Raw genomic sequence first — 18,188 nt, 5'->3', positions numbered from 1 at the left:
CTTTGTCTAGTCTGGTGACTTCTCAAGGCCAAAGGTGGCATTTCTTTCATCTTTCTACCTCTTTATGAAGAGTTTCCGTTATTATTATTATTATTATTATTATTATTATTATTATTATTATTATTATTACTGTTGTTGTTGTTGTTTGGCCTTATTTAAAGATGACCAAATTTTTTTTTTTTTTTTTTTTTTTGGTGCATTGAAAGCCTTAAAAACAAATCATGCAAAAAGCACCTACTAGCATGTTTTTTGGATCACTCCATCATTCATTTGTTCGTTCGTTCGTTTATTTGTTCATTCATTCGTCCATCCATTCATTCATGAATTAGTTCATTGATCCTATCCCACATTTCCAACGTTTCAGATAGTATGTATGTGTTTAAAATGTGGTGCAACTTCAGGGTGTCCATGCATTGCAACTTGCCAGGTGTCCAGGGGATTTATCTGTGGCACCGTTGGTGTCTTTTTTCTTGAAAATGGCAACCAGAAAGTGTTTTTTTTAAATTTTATTTTATTTTATTTAAGAATGTAAGAATTATGTAAGAATGTAAACTGCCGTAAGACAGAAATGGGAAGACCTACATCGCAGTCACTGCTCCTCTGCTCTTGCCACTTCACTGACAGCTGTTTCGTGAACAAAGCACAGTTCGGCTTCACTTCATCCAATTGTATCCAATATCCAATTCTTCTTTACTGCTTGCTGATTCACATTAGCTCAGTGGAGCAGACTGCACAATACAAGCTTTTCAGCCAGAAACTTGCTATAGTGCCCCCACGGGAACCGATATTTTTAAAAGGCCTTGAAATGAGCAGGATGGGGCACCTTTTAATTCATTCACTAATTTGTTCATCATTTCTTCACTCATTTGTTCATTCATTTGCTCGTTCATTCATTTTGTTGCGCTTTAATGAGTGTTTGTTTGTTTCATAGTCATCAACTCAGGCAAAATGAAGCCGCTAATGCTATCAGCCACAAAGCTAACGCTGTAACTAAATCCCCCAAATGTTGTTTTTTTTGTGTTGTTTGACAAATGTTTTTTGCATTTGGCTGAGTCAGTTGTGATGCTCAACACATTGTGTTGCTCTCTTTTGCAAACAAACATTATTAATAATATTATTAGTAGTATGTTAGCTAACCGGGCTCTAAAAAGCGAAGCTAAGCTAAAAGCTGACCGTTTCAATTTGACAAAACCTCCAAAACAAGTGTGGTTTTGTTGAAATGCTGTAAAAATGACGCTAGTATAAAATATTCTATGTATGTGTCAAAGTGTGCAGTACAACCTGAAAGCCATCATTTGTCAGCTTTATGCATGAATGGACACAAAAAGTTATTTATGCTCATTTCTTCAGTCCTTGAGTGTCTCTGGATGTCATTAAGTGTCTCACATGTCCTATTATTGCATTTACGTCCCAACATTTTGTGCTTTCTCTATCATTTGTCACCAGTCTTTTGGAAATAAATATATTCCACATCTTCATGCTGTCAATAGTACAACGTTCAGTGTGCTAGCGCCACCTGCTGCATGCTGACGAGCCTGTCCACAGACACACTGCAGATGTTACCTTGTTTGCTCGTCCAGAACAAACAACAGCAGTCCACTTAGAAATCAGAGCTCACGTGACGAGCTAATGATTGACTGTGATGACGTCATCCCGAGACATCCTCTGCATTCTGGAACGTCCTCGGGAACAAGCACCGTGACAAAGTCAAGATGAGACGTCCTCTTCTTCTTCTTCTTAGTCTTCTTCTTCGCTCAGCCTCGCAGACGGTGAGTGACGCTTCTTTTTAGTCGCTCCGCCACTAGGACTAGGACCTAAAACCTAAACAAGGACTAGGGTTAGGACAAGGACTATGGCTTGGAATTGGACCAGGACTAAGACAATGACGAGGACCAGGACTTGGATCTAGGACCAAGACAAAATGTTAGACGAGGCCTAGGGTTAGGACCAGGAATGTCACTTGGACTTGGACTAATACCAGGAACATGGTTAGGCCTGAGGACCAGGCCCAATGACAGAATGGTAGTTTGGTAACAATGCAAGATGGCCTCTGTGTACAGTGTGTGTCATGTGACTTCTGTTGCACGTAGGATTTCATCATATCATGACAAAGTGATTATGTTGGCTTCCAAGCAGGAGGTCCTCGGAAGTCCGCCGTTGGCAAGTGTGGCGCATCAAGATGACTTTGTGGGTCCAGAGGCGTGTCTCCACAGGAAGTAGGTAGTGCTTGGTAGCGTGTGTGTGCGCTCGAGGTGACAAGCTGTGCTTTCAGGCTAACGCGTGCATCATGTGACCTGGTGTTTTGTCCTCCGTGGGAGCGCTGCATTGAAGGTCGTTGCTCCTGTAAGCCACCATATTTGTGTCCTGTGGAGGACATGACTCCCGTGTGTGGGCGGGACAGTCGCAAGTACCGCTCCTACTGCCAGGTAGCTAACATGTTAGCTTGCTAGGCTAAGTGCTTTGAGTCCAACATAGTGGTCATTTTGGCAGGTGATGGCGCTGGCGTGTCGTAACCACAAGCCCACCATGTCCCACTTTGGAGACGCTTGCTCAGGTTTGCTTCCAACGTTGTCTTCAGCATCGCCGAGATTCCCACTTGTTGCCAGCATGTGTTTGTGTCCCTCCAGAAGAGAATCCCAAGTTCACGAGTTCTTTGGACCCCCAGACAGGTATGGTCTCCCTCTTCGTCCCGGACCCTGTGGGTTCCGGTGGAGGGCGTCGCCTGCTGGTGTGTTGGAAGCTGTGGGACATGGCAGGCGCCAACGTGGCCTGCAAGGAACATGGCTACGCACTGTGAGATGACCTGGCGTTTTTGTAACAAGTGCACAGCAAGCCACGCTCGTGCTAACGGCGCCTTATGGGTGTGTCCACAGCGGTGCCGCGTCTATCGGATGGCTCAATTACACGAGCATGAGCCAAGTGGACCTCGACGCACAGCTTCCCACCAGCTGCGTCAGCATCCACTGTCAAGGCTTCGAGACTTCGCTCGCTGAATGCGTCATCCACGACAGTGTCACCATCAGGGACAACAAGGTTGCCATGGCGACATGCTACAATGAGTCCAGCACCCCCAAAGGTCAGCGCTCGCGTGACATCATCGTATGCCAATGCCAACTTTGACCTGGCTGCGTGTATGGCAGGGGACAAGTGCGGCTTTACGTGTGCCAATGGAAAGTGTGTGTCCGTTGACCACACCTGCGACGGTGTCGACGACTGTGGCGACCGTAGCGATGAGATGTGCTGCAAACGTAAACCACACACATGCATGCACACACGCACACACACACACACACACACACACATATCATAGCCATTTGTTTCGCCAACCAGGCTGCAGGGGTGGCGCCTTCCGCTGTAAGACGGGCGTGTGCGTACATGCGAACGCGCTGGCTGATGGACAGATGGACTGTTTGGACGGTGAAGATGAGGTTATGGCATCCAGTGAGACACACGCACACACACACACACACACACACACGTAAGACTTTCTCAAAGGCTCCTTTTTACATTGTCCATTTTTATGTTGCACAGAGGCAGTGAGGGCAGGGCCTAACAACACAGGTACTCTTTCAGCAGCACGCTATAGAACCTTCCAGAACCATGGTGAACATTAACTGCATCATTTCTTCTTCTACTGCAGAATACATCTCACCCAGGAAAGGTTTGTGACCTGCTGGGCCGTTAGTTAGCATATTTGTCCTTCACTCACCACGGGAGCACATTCTGTGTGTGTGCACTTAGAAACCAGCACCAGCCGTGCACAACTAGAGTCCAAGCTGCAGTGTGGCGTTCCCAACGTCACCGCCGCAGACGATGACAGCGTCAAGGACCGTGTGATCGGCGGCCGGTACAAGCGAGTGGTCGGGGGTGTTCCGGCCAATCGGGTGTGTTTTCACTTTGATCTCCTCACAAGTGCAAGACAGAAAAGTGACGCACTTGTGGCCCCGGCAGACCCAAATCCAGTGGCAGGTGGGCCTGGAGCAAAACGGGAAGGTGGACTGTGGCGGAACATACATTGGAGGCTGCTGGATCCTCACCGCGGCTCACTGCGTCAGGTGCGCCCACACATTCTGTTGTGCTTCTTCTATAGTCCAGAAGAATAGAAACTTTTTCTTTGGCTTTGCTGCTCCAGGCCCCACCCTTCAGCGTTCCGCGTGAAGTTTTCCATCTGGAAGAAGTCAAAACCTCAGGACACGACAGACATTGTTCCTGTGGGCGAGATCATTATCCACCCAAAGTAGCGCTGGTCTTCCTGTCTCACTAGCTAGCTAGCTAACTAACATGCCGATGCATGTTAGCTAGCATGGATGTTGTGGTTTTGCAGATACAATGCCGGCACATACGAGAACGACATTGCTCTGCTGCGTCTCAAGGATCTCCCGCAGGAGGAGGGCAAGTGCATGGAGGACAACCCTGCGGTGAGGCCCGCGTGCATCCCCTGGTCCACGCAGCTCTTCCAGGCCAACCACACCTGCAGCATCTCCGGCTGGGGACGCACGGCAGGTGTGTGTGAGCTGGGGACGGGGACTCTCTAAAGCTGTGAGCTCACTGGTGGTCTTCCAGAAGGAAAAGCCTCTCAGGTTCTCTTGTGGGCCAACGTGTCTCTCATTGACGACTGCCAGAGGTTCTACAAAGATCGCTTCCGAGCTGGCATGATGTGTGCGGGTACGCGAGTTACAACATTGCACATGTCAGCGTGTGTTAATGGTGCACATTTAAATATGTGCGTGTGTGCACAGGTGACCTGGATGGCAACGTGGACTCATGCCAGGGGGACAGCGGTGGTCCTCTGGTGTGCGAGGACCACCTGGGTGTGTCCTACCTGTGGGGCGTGGTCAGCTGGGGTGAGAAATGTGGCCAACAGGGCTTCCCGGGAGTTTACACTCAGGTAACACACACACAGACTCCTGGGGGGCTTCCAGCGGACCGCTCATGTGTGTTGTCACCTGCAGGTGGCACACTACTTTGAGTGGATACGACTTCACACGGGCTGGCCCGCCGTCACCAGGTTCAACTCCTGACCACGCACACACACACTAGTTGCTTCTTCAAAGTAAACATTAAACTTTTCCACATGCTCGACAGCAGGCAGTGTTGCTTCTCTTCACGTGGACGTCGTACTGTGTGTATGTGTGTGTGTGTGTGTGTGTGTGTACTTTTTCTTTAATGTGACTGCGCTCATATTTTGAAAGCACCTTTTTGGTTTTGTTAAAGGCTAGTGAAGTTTCACATTTCTCACGGAACTACAAGTTTGATCTCACAATAACAATCCAACTGAAACCCGCCCCTCCCCAATTGCCCCCGTTGTATCGATGGTCTTATGTGGGAGAGGGAGCAGGGGTGGGGGTATCTGCACGGAAGGTCGATGTTGGGGGTGCAGGGCGTGTCAGGAGTGCGTGACCTTTAAAGAGCGTGTAGACGAAGATGAGGCGATCACATGAGAGACTGCAGGTAAGTGCGTCGCGTCACTGACGGCATTTTCGGACTTTTATTTTGAATCGTTGTTCCTCATGACGCGTCACGTGAGCTCGCTGCTGTGCGTGCTATCGCTGGCCGTAGTGGTGTGTGCGTGCGTCCGACTCAACTCCATTCGAACGGTGATCGTGCACGAGGTCCCAGGGGAGCTGACGGTGAGTGTTCGCGTGGCCGTGAAGTTTGTGAATGTCTGTAGCGAGCTCACATCAGTGTTGGTGTGTTTGCATGCGCAGCTCCATCAGTGCATAAGCGACCTGGAGTGCAGTGAGGGAAGCTACTGCCACGCCCCCTCAAGAGGCCCTGCCCACTCCCGCTGCCAGACCTGCAGAAGGAGGACGAGGCGTTGCCATCGAGAAGGGATGTGTTGTCCTGGCAACCGTTGCAGCAACAGTAAGACGCGCGTGTCAACGTTGTTTTGTTGCGATGTGTCATATTAACGGCGTCTCGTGCAGGTGTGTGCGTCCCTGACGACAACACGATGGCCAGCGAGCGAGTGGCCCCTGAACACCCCGACGTGACCGCCTGGAGGAAGAGAGACAGAACGGACACTAGGACAGTGTCCGGTAAAGGTGAGGGTCATGTAATGCAGCCAGAGGGACAGGGACGGCTTCCCCCCGTGCGTCACTAAGCGTCTTGATGTCGCTGTCGCAGGTCAAGTGGGCGACCCGTGCCTCGGCACTTCGGAATGTTCTGACGGCCTGTGCTGCGCTCGCCACTTCTGGACGCGCATCTGCAAGCCGGTTTTATGGGAGGGTCAGGTGTGTTCCCGCCACGGAAGGAAGCGGCAGCGCGGCCTGGAGCTATTCCAGCGCTGTCCCTGCGGAAGAGGACTCGCCTGCCGCACCAGAGACCACGTCCCCCCTCCCTCGTCCACGCTGCTGGCGGCTGCAAATTCCAAGTTTGCGGCACATCCCTCCTTTGCGCCGCAGACCAGACTGCACGTGTGCCACAGGAAGTGACTGTGGATAGCGTCGCTATGCACGTGAACGTTCACACGCTTTTCGCTGTGGTGTCCAAACGGGCAAAAAAAATTCTAGTTAAAATGTTGCTGTGATGTCATCATACAATCGCTTCCTGTTCATTTCAAATGTCTGTTCCTGAAAGACGGAAATGATGATTATCTTTGCCACCTTTAGCAGTGCTTACAATGCTAATGTATACTGTATCTGTATTTCATTTGACAAATCACAATGATGAAATTACTTTTAGGACACTAGCGCTTGGCAACGTTAGCTAGCTGGCTAGGCAACTTGTGGTAATGAGCCGATGTGATGTTAACAATAAACCAGCCAAGACCCAACTCAGCTCCATGTTTGTAAATCAGAAGTAGCATCGAGAAAGCAACCCAATCAAGTGAGGAAAGACTTTCTAAAGGTTTTCCTAAAACTTTATCTTTAAAAATTGGTTGGAGGTGCCATCACATGATTATACTATACAGGCTAAGGCAAACGTGAAGACGCACGGTCGGCACAGTAGTTTGACCCTGAGACGTAGAAAAGACGAAAATGTTGGTTTATTTTCTCTGTTTATCTGATGGTGCAGTTGGTGAAGGACGGTGCCCTGCACAGTCCCTTCCCTTTCACCTGGAAGCCACATCCCTTGTAGTTGGCCACTCCCCTGGCATCCACCTGCAGGCTGGGCTGAATGCGCTCCCATACTCTCTGTTTGGACCGCAGCTCATGGTCAGGCTCACCTGGCACAAGCAAACGTACGAGTCAGCCTTTCTACCTGTCACTCGTATGTCTCTAACTAGACATTACCGGGAAAGTCCAGGCAAGTGACTCTGTCTCCAGGGATGGAGCCTGTGGGTGGGGCCAATAGCTCAACAGTGTGGTCAGACTGAACGCACCACAGGAGTCGGGCCTGTGAAGCCACGCCCTTCAGTTTGCAGGCCTTGACATTGCATAGCAACACAGCAAGAGCGCCATCGAGCTGATGAAAGAAGAGAAGCACGGAATGAAGCAAAGATGACGAGAGCAACAGAAGAAAAACAAAACGTACATCCTCTCTTGCTAGCTTGCTAACCACCGTGCGGGGGGCCTTCTCTCCCACGTCTACTTCCTGGACAGTCAGATTCTCTGCCAGCGGGTGGCAGCCAACGCTTAGGATCCGGCCAACTCGCAGGTCAAGGCGGGACACATCAACTGGAAGAGCCGCCTCCAGGAGGGGAGTAGCAGTAGGAGCTGAAAAACAGGTCAGTTTTGTTAGTTTTTTTCACTTTGATATCCATCTCAGCAGAGACTTTTCTCCCTATTGCTTAGTTCCAACAAGGTGACAGGCAGTTTGCGTCACTTACGGTCTTCAGTTGTGGGGTCAGATGTCACCATTCAGTTACCACAAAGATGCAGTTAGCCGACTATACAAGCCAGATACAGTATCTTCAAAAATAGTCGAATAGGATTTCCCATTTTCATGCGCATTTTGGAGTCCCAACAATATTTTACCTTTGGTTTTAGTATAAATTTTGCTTGCTGTTGGTCACTGCAAACTTGAGCACGTTCAAATTCGGCTCGACAGGACGAGAGAGACAGATTCAGCAGCCATCTTTCTCTGCGTTTTCTGGTTGTGTCTTGAGCTTTTTTTACCTTTATGATGGACTGAATAATAACTTTTCCCGAATCGCTATGTAAACATGACTTCTAGTACCGAATACACATGCTTTCCCCACATCTGTTTGAGCCCATAACGACTACAATTGGATGTGACGTCATGTGAAACCCATGCAATTTGTAATTGAAACAGTTCATTAAGGCCCCACGGCCACTTGGGGGACTCCCCAAACACAGACTCTCATAACTTTCACGTCAACTGCTGCTTCCCACCTCTCCTGTATCCTCTCTGCCTGCGAGTCTCCTTGCCCACTTGCTCCAAGGCGGCTGAAGGGGATGGGGATGCAGCTGTGGCATCGGAGGATGAGGGAGGTTGATTGACAGGTGTGCTGAAGGTGTGGCTTGGCGAGAGGAGGGCCTTAGCTGAAACAGACGGACACTTGGTGCTCTTTGACGAGAAAAAGCCAAGTCACAAACGTACCAACTCGTCTCCTTTGTTTGTCCTGAAGCTGAAGTCTCAGCTGCTCGATGTCTTTCTTCAGTTTGCCATTTTCCACCATCAGCTTCTTCTGCTCACGCACGGATGCCTGCAACACTGAAATCAACACACCACCAGGGGCGCCATTTTATCCCCTGGCCACACACTAGAACACTTAGGACATTTTGACGCATTTTTGTTTGTCCGCTATCTCCCTCTGTGACGGAAAGTCAAAGCTAACACAGGACTGTTTGAAGAGGTGCGCGTCTTACGAGCTTTCTCCCTGGTGAGCAGAGCGTGAGTTTGAAAATATTCCATCATTTTCTCGCCGTCTTCAGGATCGAGCTTCTTGAGCGCCGCCGCCAGGCTAGAAGGAAAGCAACACACTTTTTGAATGCTTGCGAGAGGCTGCATGCCCTCGCATGGCGGGCATGCGACAGCTGCGCTGGCTAGAAATAACCCCTGCTGACAAGCGCATGCACTCCACTTGAATTCAGCATAAAGTCAAATAAGCAATAAGGAGAGAAGCTGGTTTCAATTCCACTGCACGTGTAAACACACTTGTGTTTTCAAACACACTTTGACAGCCACCTTCCTACCTGGGATGAAACATCTTGTCCGGGTCCATGTCGCTCAGCTCTCAGCACAGTGCGTCTGCGGGCTGACAGAGTCGTTTGTCCATCAGCTGTCCGAGTCTGTCCTCAGCTCCTGTCCACGCCTCTCTACTGGAGGTGAGAGGTCAAACTCCTCCTACAATGACCATGCAAAGTGTGCTGTCAGCATGATATCGAGTGTTTGTTTTTCAAGTATACAGTACATAGTACAGTAAATATGTAAGGTACATTGTCACGGTGGCGAACACGCAGCAAAAGCCAAACACAAAACGGATCCAAAAACACAGAAACGCCATAAAGCCCACACAAATGCCTCAATCACATAAACACGGCAGGATCAAAAACTAATGCAAAAAAATAAAAGACTGCAAATGTAAGTTTACACACTGTAAAATCCAATAGCACTCTCAACTCAGACAAGTAAGTAGAACAAACTTATTTAAAATAAAAAAGCTCATCTCACTTGAGTCTACCAAGTAAAACGTAAAAATCCCTTGTGGTCAACTACTATAAGTATTAAGTTCTTGTTACTTGTTTTTTTCAAGGCAATCCGTTTGCCTGCTTTTTTTTAAAGTAAGGTTAACTAATGGATTTTAAAATGCAGGACAAAGCGGAGGTAAAGGTTACTCAGGCCTCCAGGGGCCCCAGACCTGTGGAACGTCCATCTTTAAAGACATAAGCGGCATTCCCAGAAGAAATTTGGCAGAGTAAATTGTTTTTTCGTCATACCTTTGTATAACACTTGGCTGTGAAAATGGGTTGCTCGACTGTGAAAGATTCCAGCATACCCCTAGTGAGGAAAAACGGCTTAGAAAATGGATGGATGGATGTTGTGCACAGAGAATACACGCCCCCTCTGGCTGGCAAGAGAACTGCAGCTGTCTCCTCGTCATTCACAAACACTAAAGAACACAACGCAGATGTGCAAGTAATTACTATGGACCGTTATGAGTTCCCAAAAGACACTTATCCATTTAAAAAAGAAATCTTTTTTCATCTTTGAAATATGTCTTTTTGCTTTTAAATGCTGTATCTCGTTGTGACCACTAGATGGTAGTGTTACCGTGTTTTGTGACGACCTTTTTATTTTTTTTCTTTACAATTTTTTTTTTTACTTGTTATAATAAAGAAGTGTTTTCTTCCAGTTGACTGGTGCCTCAGAGTGCTTATTCCTCCAGCAAATAATATAATAATCTAGTATAAGAAGACTAACGGGCTGAGTACTCATGCAAGGACTGCTGTGACATATATGTCTGCTAACACTGGCCTACTTATTAATATTTCATATTGCATTTTATTCCTGGTGCTCGCCTCAAAAAGTGAGCATATCTAGCGTATTCCCTCGGCTCAACTCTCGCTTATAAATGGATAATAAGAGGGAATGCTCTTTTTTTTTCCAATTTTCTTTCTCCATGTCCCCTTGGGGGCTCTGTAGGCTCTCAAAGGCTGAGGCCATATCCGAATGAATTAAACAGTGAAACAGTGGCACTTTTATAGCCGATTTTAAGCTGAAAGCCTAAGTTTAACCTAAGTTATCATGGTGATACAGCTGCTTTAAAAAGAGAGCGACCTTCGCTGAACAAGCAAGTCCGGCTTTCCACTCAACACAGCTCACTAACCAACTAAAGTGGCTTCGCAGAATTTGCCCTTTTTTGATACCTATGTGACATACCTACAACATGTGTAACGGAGGGTGGGGGGTGAGAGGTGGAGCAGACACAAGCCAATGTGGCAGCGAGGGCTGCGTAAGGCCAACTGGTCTGTAGGTCCAACGCAAATTAACGCAGGAAAGTCTGTAAAATAAATACAAAAGACCAGGTGGAATAGTTGAGAAAAAATATACAACAATTTTATTTACAGAAGACAAGCTTTTGAAAGGAGAGCTACTTTATTACACTAATCTTTTTAAAAAGGCAAACAGTAAACACCACTTGGCTCTAATTTGGAGTGAGGGTTAGAAGCAAATAAACACGGCAAACTAACTGTAACAACAACCCAAAGAAAAGACTAAAAACAAACAAAAATCTAAATAAATCAAACACTGCGCTCCCGAATAGATCAGGCTGAAGTGCATATGTGCTGTGCAAACCTGCTGTCGGTCAGGGCCTACGGTAAGGGGCTTGCTAAAGTGCATGCAGCAACAGATCTAACGTGAAATATGTAATTTACATTAAAAGGTCAACAGGTCAAGAAAAGACAGAGCAAACACTAAAGGAACTTTGAGAGCAGTGCCAAACTCCCTAAAAGCCGGCCATGGCTACGCAGAGGCAAGCAATGATTTAATCAGGAGCTAAAATGAGCATTCAGACAGTAACATGAGAGCCAAAAAGACTAAGTGAGCAAAGGTAGGTAACCTAAGAGAGCATAACAAGGCATCAATATAACAAGGCATAACCAGGCATAACAAGACAACAGCGGCTCACTGAAAAACAAGATGTGAACAGTTAGCCTCCTATAAGCATAAATATAGACTTATGCACACAATCCACAAAAGCTACTTTCATTGCATTCCTTCGCTGTGCAAACAGGGCAGCAGAAGTGATCTGCGCACCTCAAGTGCCGGTGACATGCCATAACACACCGGCAAGTAAACAATGGACTCACACCTTTAAAGCAAGCTAATTAGCACAGCTGTGCACAGTGGCTGTTAGTCGTGCGTTCAAGAGAGGGCTGACTGCGGGACTTTAGCAGCTCCAATTTCAACAGTCAAATACAGCACCCCATTACACATGCATTACATGATGCGAGGTGGTTGAACAAAGTAGACAAGGAAAAGTACTACTCAAGTGTCATTATAACGACTACTCAAATGTCATTGTAACAAGAGAGATGACCGGAGAGAACTGATATACTCTTGTTTACTATTCAGACTGCTGGTAGAACTCTCATCAATATAGCCTCATATCTGGAACACGTGGCGTTATACAATAATTGTCAGATAATGCAGCCTTATTAAATGACCAGATACTACAGAGTACCAAGACGTAACACAAGCACGTGCATTAGTTATGTTTGTTATCAGCTAATAATAGCGATGTGGCTAAGTTTAGCTACACACGTCAGCTATCATTGAATGTACTGTATAGCCTTTCGTACCCAAGCAATGACTCCAAATTGTCGGTCACCTCTCTGAAACTGCTTTTGTGTATGTGCACGCGCCACAGACATGTATGTAAATACCAGCCATGAGTGTTTTTTTATTTGGGCCGAAGTTTACAGCTGTAGTTTAATTTGTAATTGTGAACAAATATTTTTTTTTCTACAAACTGTTCTTTTAACCCTTTACTGGTTACATACATATTCTTGCCGGTGGTAGTGTTCTTACATTTTTTTGTTGTAATTTGGCGCGAGTTTCATTCACTCCCTTCAGCAAAGTTGACCACCTATCCAGCTGTGTTTGAGCTAAGAGCGCTCTCTGGTGGAAAAAGGCAGAAATACAGCATACATTTCATTATACTGTAGACACGTTAAGAAGTTATATATTTATATAGTAATATTTGTATGTAATATAATATATACAGTAGTTCACACCGTGAACTTACGACAACAGCCAATCACCATTTATTTATTTTTAGTATATTTCGCTGGTTGGTTACGGTAAAAAACGAATTTGGCCGAACTCAGGTGAGTCAAGGAGGCGGTACCGGAAGAGCCATCGTTGCACAGTTTCAGCTGCGCGTTCACATCGAAACCACACGAGCGCGAGCGCGTCCACATCGACCAAGTTTCCAAAGAACGGGAAGAGTCCACAAGAAGATTCCAGAGTGGAAGTATTGCTTTTTTTTTTTTTTTTACAGTTGTGTTTTTCTTCACTTTAAACGTCTTCAGTCCGTCCAACAGGTGCGTTTCTTACTTCCGGTCTGACTCTCGCTAACCAGCTCTCGTTTTTCTATTCTTTCTCTAAAGGACGTTTCGAATGAAAGAAACACGTTTAAGTCTTTTAATTTTGGTCGCCAGTCTCATCCAATTCTTAGTTGACTTGATGACCGGAAACCTCTTATTTGGTGAAGTTAGGAAAAAGACAAATACATACTTTTGATGGAGTTTGGTGGCTGCCAGTGACGTCACGCCTGGTGTCGCTGAATTGGCCTAATGGGAATCTCCTGATGTTGATTTGAGTCCAAGAGTCGTAAACAGGAAGTGTCGCAAGATGTCTAGACCACAGTAACATGTATGTTTGTTAAACCACTAGTTTGTATTATTATACTTTGTCCTTTTAAGCACCAACCTAGACTTTTTACAGAGTGTGAGAGTGAGAGTGTGTGTGTGTGTGTGTGGGGGGGGGGGGTGCTGGAGAGGCTACAGAGAGATTTAGTGGGAAGGACAGAGCGTTGTGTATAAAATTGTGTGTGAAATCACTTCCTGTTGGGGTCACTGTGGTTATTTACAAAAACCTTTGTTGTCTTTCAGCTGTGTGCCTCACCCTATCGACCAATCATTTGGGGGTAGCAAGAGAGGCTCATCATTAGCGCTTGGACTGGTACAACTGTCCCAACGAGTTCCATGGCGGCTTCGGGTCTGATCCAGGACCACGATGACAACGACATGCACGCCCACGTGGAAGCGAACGTAACTACAACAACCTCCTCCACGCCCGCTCGCCCCAATGGCAGCCCCGGCCGGCCTGCAGCGCCGCCACCCACCGACGCCCCCAATGGCAGGAGCCAGCGCAGTAGGCTGAGCGCTCTTCTCCAGCAGAACCAGCTTGTCCAGAGTCTGAGCAGTGGTCTGAGACGCCACTGCGACTATGTGAAGATCTCGGTCCCTGAGGAGCGCACCGACCGTCTCCCTAAGGAGTGGTGGAAGACGGGTGTGGCCTTTCTCTACGCTGTCTTTAACCTGGTCTTTACCACCGTGGTCATCACCATTGTGCACGAAAGGGTCCCTGACAAGTCAGTGAGCCCGCCGCTGCCTGACAAGTTCTTTGACTACGTGGAGCGCGTTCCTTGGGCTTTCACCGTCACCGAGGTCAACGGCCTGATCCTGATGGGACTGTGGTTGGTCCAGTGGCTCTTCCTCAAACACAAGTAAGAACACCATCATGAGCACTGGTGCGCTGCACCTGCACCTGCTCACTGCCACCACGTCTTCCTCCCGCAGATCAATCGTGGGCCGCCGCTGCTTCTTCCTCATTGGAACGTTGTACATGTACCGCTGTGTCACAATGTACATCACCACCCTCCCCGTGCCAGGCAGACACATGGTGTGTGCGCCCAAGGTATGCGCACACACTCATTCACTCACTCACTTGTATTCATCCAAGCCATTCTGTATGTTTGTGGGTGTGTGTACACATGTGTCTGTGTATGTCTGTTAAGGTGTGTGTGTGGGGGGGGCGGTATGTTTCTGTGTGTATATACATGTCTGTGTATGTGCATGCATGTGTGTGTGTTTATATACTGTATATATATATATATATATATATATATATATATAAACGCACGCACACACATGCGCACATACTACGTGAAAAATTGTTTGCCCCCTTCCTTATTTATTTTTTGCATGTTTCAGATCAGCATTGGAATTTTAATGTTAGTCAGTGACAACACAACTGAACACATAATGCAGTTTTTAAATGAAACTTTATATTATTAAGGGAGAAAAATCGAAACATACATGGCCCTGTGTGAAAACAGTGTTTGCCTCCTAAACCTAATAACTGGTTGGGCCACCCTTAGCAGAAACAACTACAATCAAGCCTTTGTGTAACTTAAATTTAGTCTGTTACAGTGCTGCGGAGGAATAATTTACACTTATAACGCTTATCTTTGCAGAATTGTTGTAATTTAGCCACATTGGAGGGTTTTCCAGCATGAACCGCCTTTTGAAGGTCATGGCACAGCATCTCAATAAGATTCAGGTCAGGACTTCAGCCATTCAGAGGTAGACTTGCTGGTGTGTTTTGGATCATTGACCTGCTGTAGAACCCAAGTTGGTTTCACCTTGAGGTCACAAACAGATGGCCAGACATTGTCCTTCAGGTTTTTTTGGTCGACAGCAGAATTCATGGTTCCATTTATCACAGCAAGTCTTCCAGGTCCTGAAGCAGCAAAACTGCCCCAGACCATCACAATGCCACCACAATATTTTACTGTTGGTATGAGGTTCTTTTTCTGAAATGCGCCGTTACTTTTACGCCATCTGTAATGGGACGCACACCTTCCAAAAAGATCAACTTATGTCTCGTCAAACCACACAGTATCATTAAGATGTTTTCTGGCAAAATTGAGATGAGCCTTAATGTTTTTGCCATTTGTGGATAATGGCTCTGACTGTGGTTCGCTGGAGTCCCAAAGCTTTAGCAATGGCTTTTCCAGACTGATAGATCTCAATTAATCTCAGTTATGTTTTAACGTGGGCACAATCGCTTTTTCCACAAAGGGCCATGTAAGTTTGGTTTCCTTTTCTCCCTTAATAATAAAAAGTTTCATTTAAAATTTGTATTTTGTGTTCATTTGAGTTGTCACTAATTTTTGAATTAGTTTGATTATCTGAAACATTTAAGGGTGACATACATGCAAAAAAAGAAAGAAGAACAACAACTCAGAAAGGGGGCAAGGACTTTTTCACACCACAGTATATACTGTACTGTATACAGTACATATATATTTTTATATTTGGAATGTATGTACAGTATATATGCATGTGCGTGTGTGCATCTTGCAGCTCTACGATGACTCAACAGGCAAGATCTGGAGGATTCTGAGGCTCATCTCAGGAGGAGGTTGACTTGATTCTTTCTTTGTTCATGGCTGAACTTTCTCAAGCATCCTTTGTCATAATCTGTGTGTGTGTGCGCATGCAGGTTTGTCTCTGACGAGCTCTCACATGATGTGCGGTGACTTCCTGTACAGTGGCCACACGGTCATGCTCACCTTGTCCTACCTTTTTATCAAAGAGTGTGAGTTGCGGTCACGTGAACGCCAAGGTACAACGTGTGGCGTTCACATGACATGACATGACTTTGTCCTGCACAGACTCTCCTCGCTGGATGTGCTGGTACCACTGGATCTGCTGGCTGCTCAGCGCCTCGGGTGTGCTTTGCATCCTGGTGGCGCACGAGCACTACAGCATCGACGTGCTGGTTGGGTACTTCGTCACTACCAGGGTGTTCTGGTGGTACCACACCATGGCCAACACACATGTAAGCCACACGCGCACACACACACACACACACACACACACGGCTAAATACTAAAGTTGTCAAAAAAACATCCTCGCTTCCCGTCAGGCTCTGCGTCAGGCACCCAATAACTTCCTGTCGAGGACATGGTGGAATCCCGTGTTCAACTTTCTGGAGAGAAACGTCCAAACAACCGTTCCCGTCGTCTTCTCGTGGCCGCTGGCGTTGCCGTCTTCATGCAGACAACGTTACAGGATTGTAGAAGGGGGGAGGGACGAGTGACGGACGATGAAGATTTTGTTATTTTAATTTCTTACTCATTTGTGACCACTCCATGTTTGTTGACACACTCCTGTTAGTCTGCCATGCTAACAGCAGAATGATGATGTCTTTTACGGCACCGTTGAAGAGCTGCTAACCTGCTAGCATTCCACTGATAACTCACATTTGGTCATTGGTGTTGTACATAGCGCTTTTCTGTGCATAATTATTATTATTATTTGCATTGGACGCTGGAAACTACTGCTCAGAGATGGCTTAATAAAGTTGTCAAATGCTTCTGTGTTAATACCCAGGATGCCTCCCCTGGGGGTTTTCTTTTAAGAGGGGGTAGGTAGACGTCACATAGGAGTATTTATTATAGCTATAAAATCACACATGTCATTAAAGGTGAGGGGAGTGTTGGAGATTAAATTCTTTGCAACCTCCTAAAGGTCAAAAGGACCACTTTAGAAAATTAATTATGCCAATTTCACCTCCCCCTTACGTGTATGTTAATCTGAAGTTATGAGACGGAAACAAGACTCACACACCGGTATTACATTTACAAAATGTACTGAAATATAAATCAGAATGATTTCACATTCTTCAGATATCCATGCTAGTTGTCCCTGAGTTATGTATAACGCTGCAATATGCTGTACTGTATAGCGCTGTGTTATACACGATAATGCATTATGCATATCGCAGCGTTATTCAGCATAACGCTGCGTTACACAGCATATTGCTCTCTAACATACAGCGTAACTCTAGCATAACCCTGCGTTATGCTGTATAACGCTGCATTATGCTGTATAACGCTGCGATATGCTGTATAACGCTGCGTTATCATGTATAACGCCGCCTTAAACTGTATAACGCTGCGTTATGCTGTAAACTTACTGTATGACAAAGCTGCCAACCAGGGCAGGTTAAAACAATAATATTAATTATAAAGAATCATTAGATTGACAGCTGTGAGGTGATGATGGTGCTTTGTTCCTGCATGGCCTGGAGGAAGCTGATGTCAAACATTCCAGTGAAAATTATTCGCACACCTTGACGGAGGGGTCGCCTGTCAATCACAGGAACAATTCCGCCATAGCAAGTTGACACAGATGCATCTTTAAAGCGTGAGAAATTATTCACGTGCAGCCACGTGCGGCACAGCATTCCTGCACCAGCATGTTCCGTTTAACCAAGCTGCCGGTCAGAATTTGTTAGAATCCACTGGTAACTGTCTGTGTCTGTCAGAACCCACAAGAGCCTGTTAGAACCCACTGGTATCTGCCAGTACCTGTTCAAACCCACTAATACAAGTACCTGTCTGTGTCTGTCAGAACCAACTAGTACCTGTTAAAACACCGGTACCTGCCAGTGCAGGAGTGCTGCTTGTCAAAATGCTCTACCATTTTGAATTATGACAATTGTTTACTTTTCTCCCCCTCAGAACCCCCCCGCCATGGTGGTACCAGTCAACGGCATCAGTCATCCTGATGGGAGGCACTAGCAACATGGTGGCCTCAGAACCAACGCACGGTCCATTTGGACCCACTGCCATCACACGTTCTCACACACCCACAAACTCAAACGGCTTCATCTTGTGTTTGCGTGTGTGTGTGTGTAAGACACTTAATTAGGTGGAGATGTGCACACAAACAACAAGAATGTTCTTATATATGTTCCTC

The 18,188-nt window shown here is 46.5% G+C and overlaps 4 protein-coding genes across 10 annotated transcripts; 3 read left to right on the top strand and 1 right to left on the bottom strand.

Annotated features, from left to right (window-relative positions):
- The first annotated feature begins 19 nt into the window (after positions 1-19).
- On the top strand, positions 20-5,099 carry cfi (complement factor I). Of its 2 annotated transcripts, none has more exons than XM_054800234.1 (17): positions 20-1,769; positions 2,137-2,216; positions 2,273-2,426; positions 2,491-2,554; positions 2,631-2,793; positions 2,874-3,076; positions 3,141-3,248; positions 3,331-3,441; positions 3,532-3,561; positions 3,641-3,661; positions 3,742-3,884; positions 3,952-4,055; positions 4,133-4,237; positions 4,325-4,503; positions 4,564-4,665; positions 4,740-4,888; positions 4,953-5,099. In XM_054800234.1, exons 1-17 carry the CDS (start codon positions 1,713-1,715, stop codon positions 5,019-5,021), a joined length of 1,842 nt encoding a protein of 613 aa, XP_054656209.1. In that variant the 5' UTR covers positions 20-1,712; the 3' UTR covers positions 5,022-5,099. The 2 variants fall into 2 exon arrangements, with proteins under 2 accessions (XP_054656209.1, XP_054656208.1); XM_054800233.1 differs by having other exon boundaries at positions 2,628-2,793.
- A 388-nt stretch (positions 5,100-5,487) lies between these two features.
- On the top strand, positions 5,488-10,065 carry LOC129194832 (dickkopf-related protein 2-like). 2 transcript variants are annotated; one of them, XM_054800258.1, is made up of 4 exons: positions 5,488-5,630; positions 5,709-5,865; positions 5,928-6,044; positions 6,127-7,012. In XM_054800258.1, the coding sequence occupies exons 1-4, from the start codon at positions 5,511-5,513 to the stop codon at positions 6,432-6,434; spliced, it is 702 nt and encodes a 233-aa protein (XP_054656233.1). In that variant the 5' UTR covers positions 5,488-5,510; the 3' UTR covers positions 6,435-7,012. The 2 variants fall into 2 exon arrangements, 1 of the variants encoding a protein (XP_054656233.1); XR_008573806.1 differs by adding an exon at positions 9,090-10,065 and having other exon boundaries at positions 5,498-5,865; positions 6,127-7,669.
- Positions 6,885-13,204, bottom strand: LOC129194827 (aminoacyl tRNA synthase complex-interacting multifunctional protein 1-like). Of its 3 annotated transcripts, XM_054800252.1 has the most exons (8): positions 13,150-13,204; positions 9,102-9,252; positions 8,775-8,869; positions 8,506-8,619; positions 8,298-8,447; positions 7,477-7,658; positions 7,236-7,407; positions 6,885-7,168 (listed from the first exon to the last, which is right to left on the bottom strand). In XM_054800252.1, exons 2-8 carry the CDS (start codon positions 9,128-9,130, stop codon positions 7,002-7,004), a joined length of 909 nt encoding a protein of 302 aa, XP_054656227.1. In that variant the 5' UTR covers positions 9,131-9,252; positions 13,150-13,204; the 3' UTR covers positions 6,885-7,001. The 3 variants fall into 3 exon arrangements, with proteins under 3 accessions (XP_054656227.1, XP_054656225.1, XP_054656226.1); XM_054800250.1 differs by having other exon boundaries at positions 7,236-7,658; XM_054800251.1 differs by lacking the exon at positions 13,150-13,204 and having other exon boundaries at positions 7,236-7,658; positions 9,102-9,287.
- Positions 12,772-18,095, top strand: LOC129194824 (phosphatidylcholine:ceramide cholinephosphotransferase 2-like). Of its 3 annotated transcripts, none has more exons than XM_054800247.1 (7): positions 12,772-12,956; positions 13,527-14,143; positions 14,217-14,334; positions 15,786-15,843; positions 15,925-16,020; positions 16,097-16,263; positions 17,951-18,095. In XM_054800247.1, exons 2-7 carry the CDS (start codon positions 13,620-13,622, stop codon positions 18,008-18,010), a joined length of 1,023 nt encoding a protein of 340 aa, XP_054656222.1. In that variant the 5' UTR covers positions 12,772-12,956; positions 13,527-13,619; the 3' UTR covers positions 18,011-18,095. The 3 variants fall into 3 exon arrangements, with proteins under 3 accessions (XP_054656222.1, XP_054656220.1, XP_054656221.1); XM_054800245.1 differs by lacking the exon at positions 17,951-18,095 and adding an exon at positions 16,351-17,020 and having other exon boundaries at positions 12,774-12,956; XM_054800246.1 differs by lacking the exon at positions 17,951-18,095 and adding an exon at positions 16,351-17,020 and having other exon boundaries at positions 12,782-12,886.
- Positions 18,096-18,188: the final 93 nt, after the last annotated feature.

The sequence above is a fragment of the Dunckerocampus dactyliophorus genome, chromosome 15 (assembly GCF_027744805.1).
Source record: "Dunckerocampus dactyliophorus isolate RoL2022-P2 chromosome 15, RoL_Ddac_1.1, whole genome shotgun sequence".
Taxonomy (NCBI): Eukaryota; Metazoa; Chordata; class Actinopteri; order Syngnathiformes; family Syngnathidae; genus Dunckerocampus; species Dunckerocampus dactyliophorus.
This window is presented reverse-complemented; position numbering and strand designations above follow the sequence as displayed.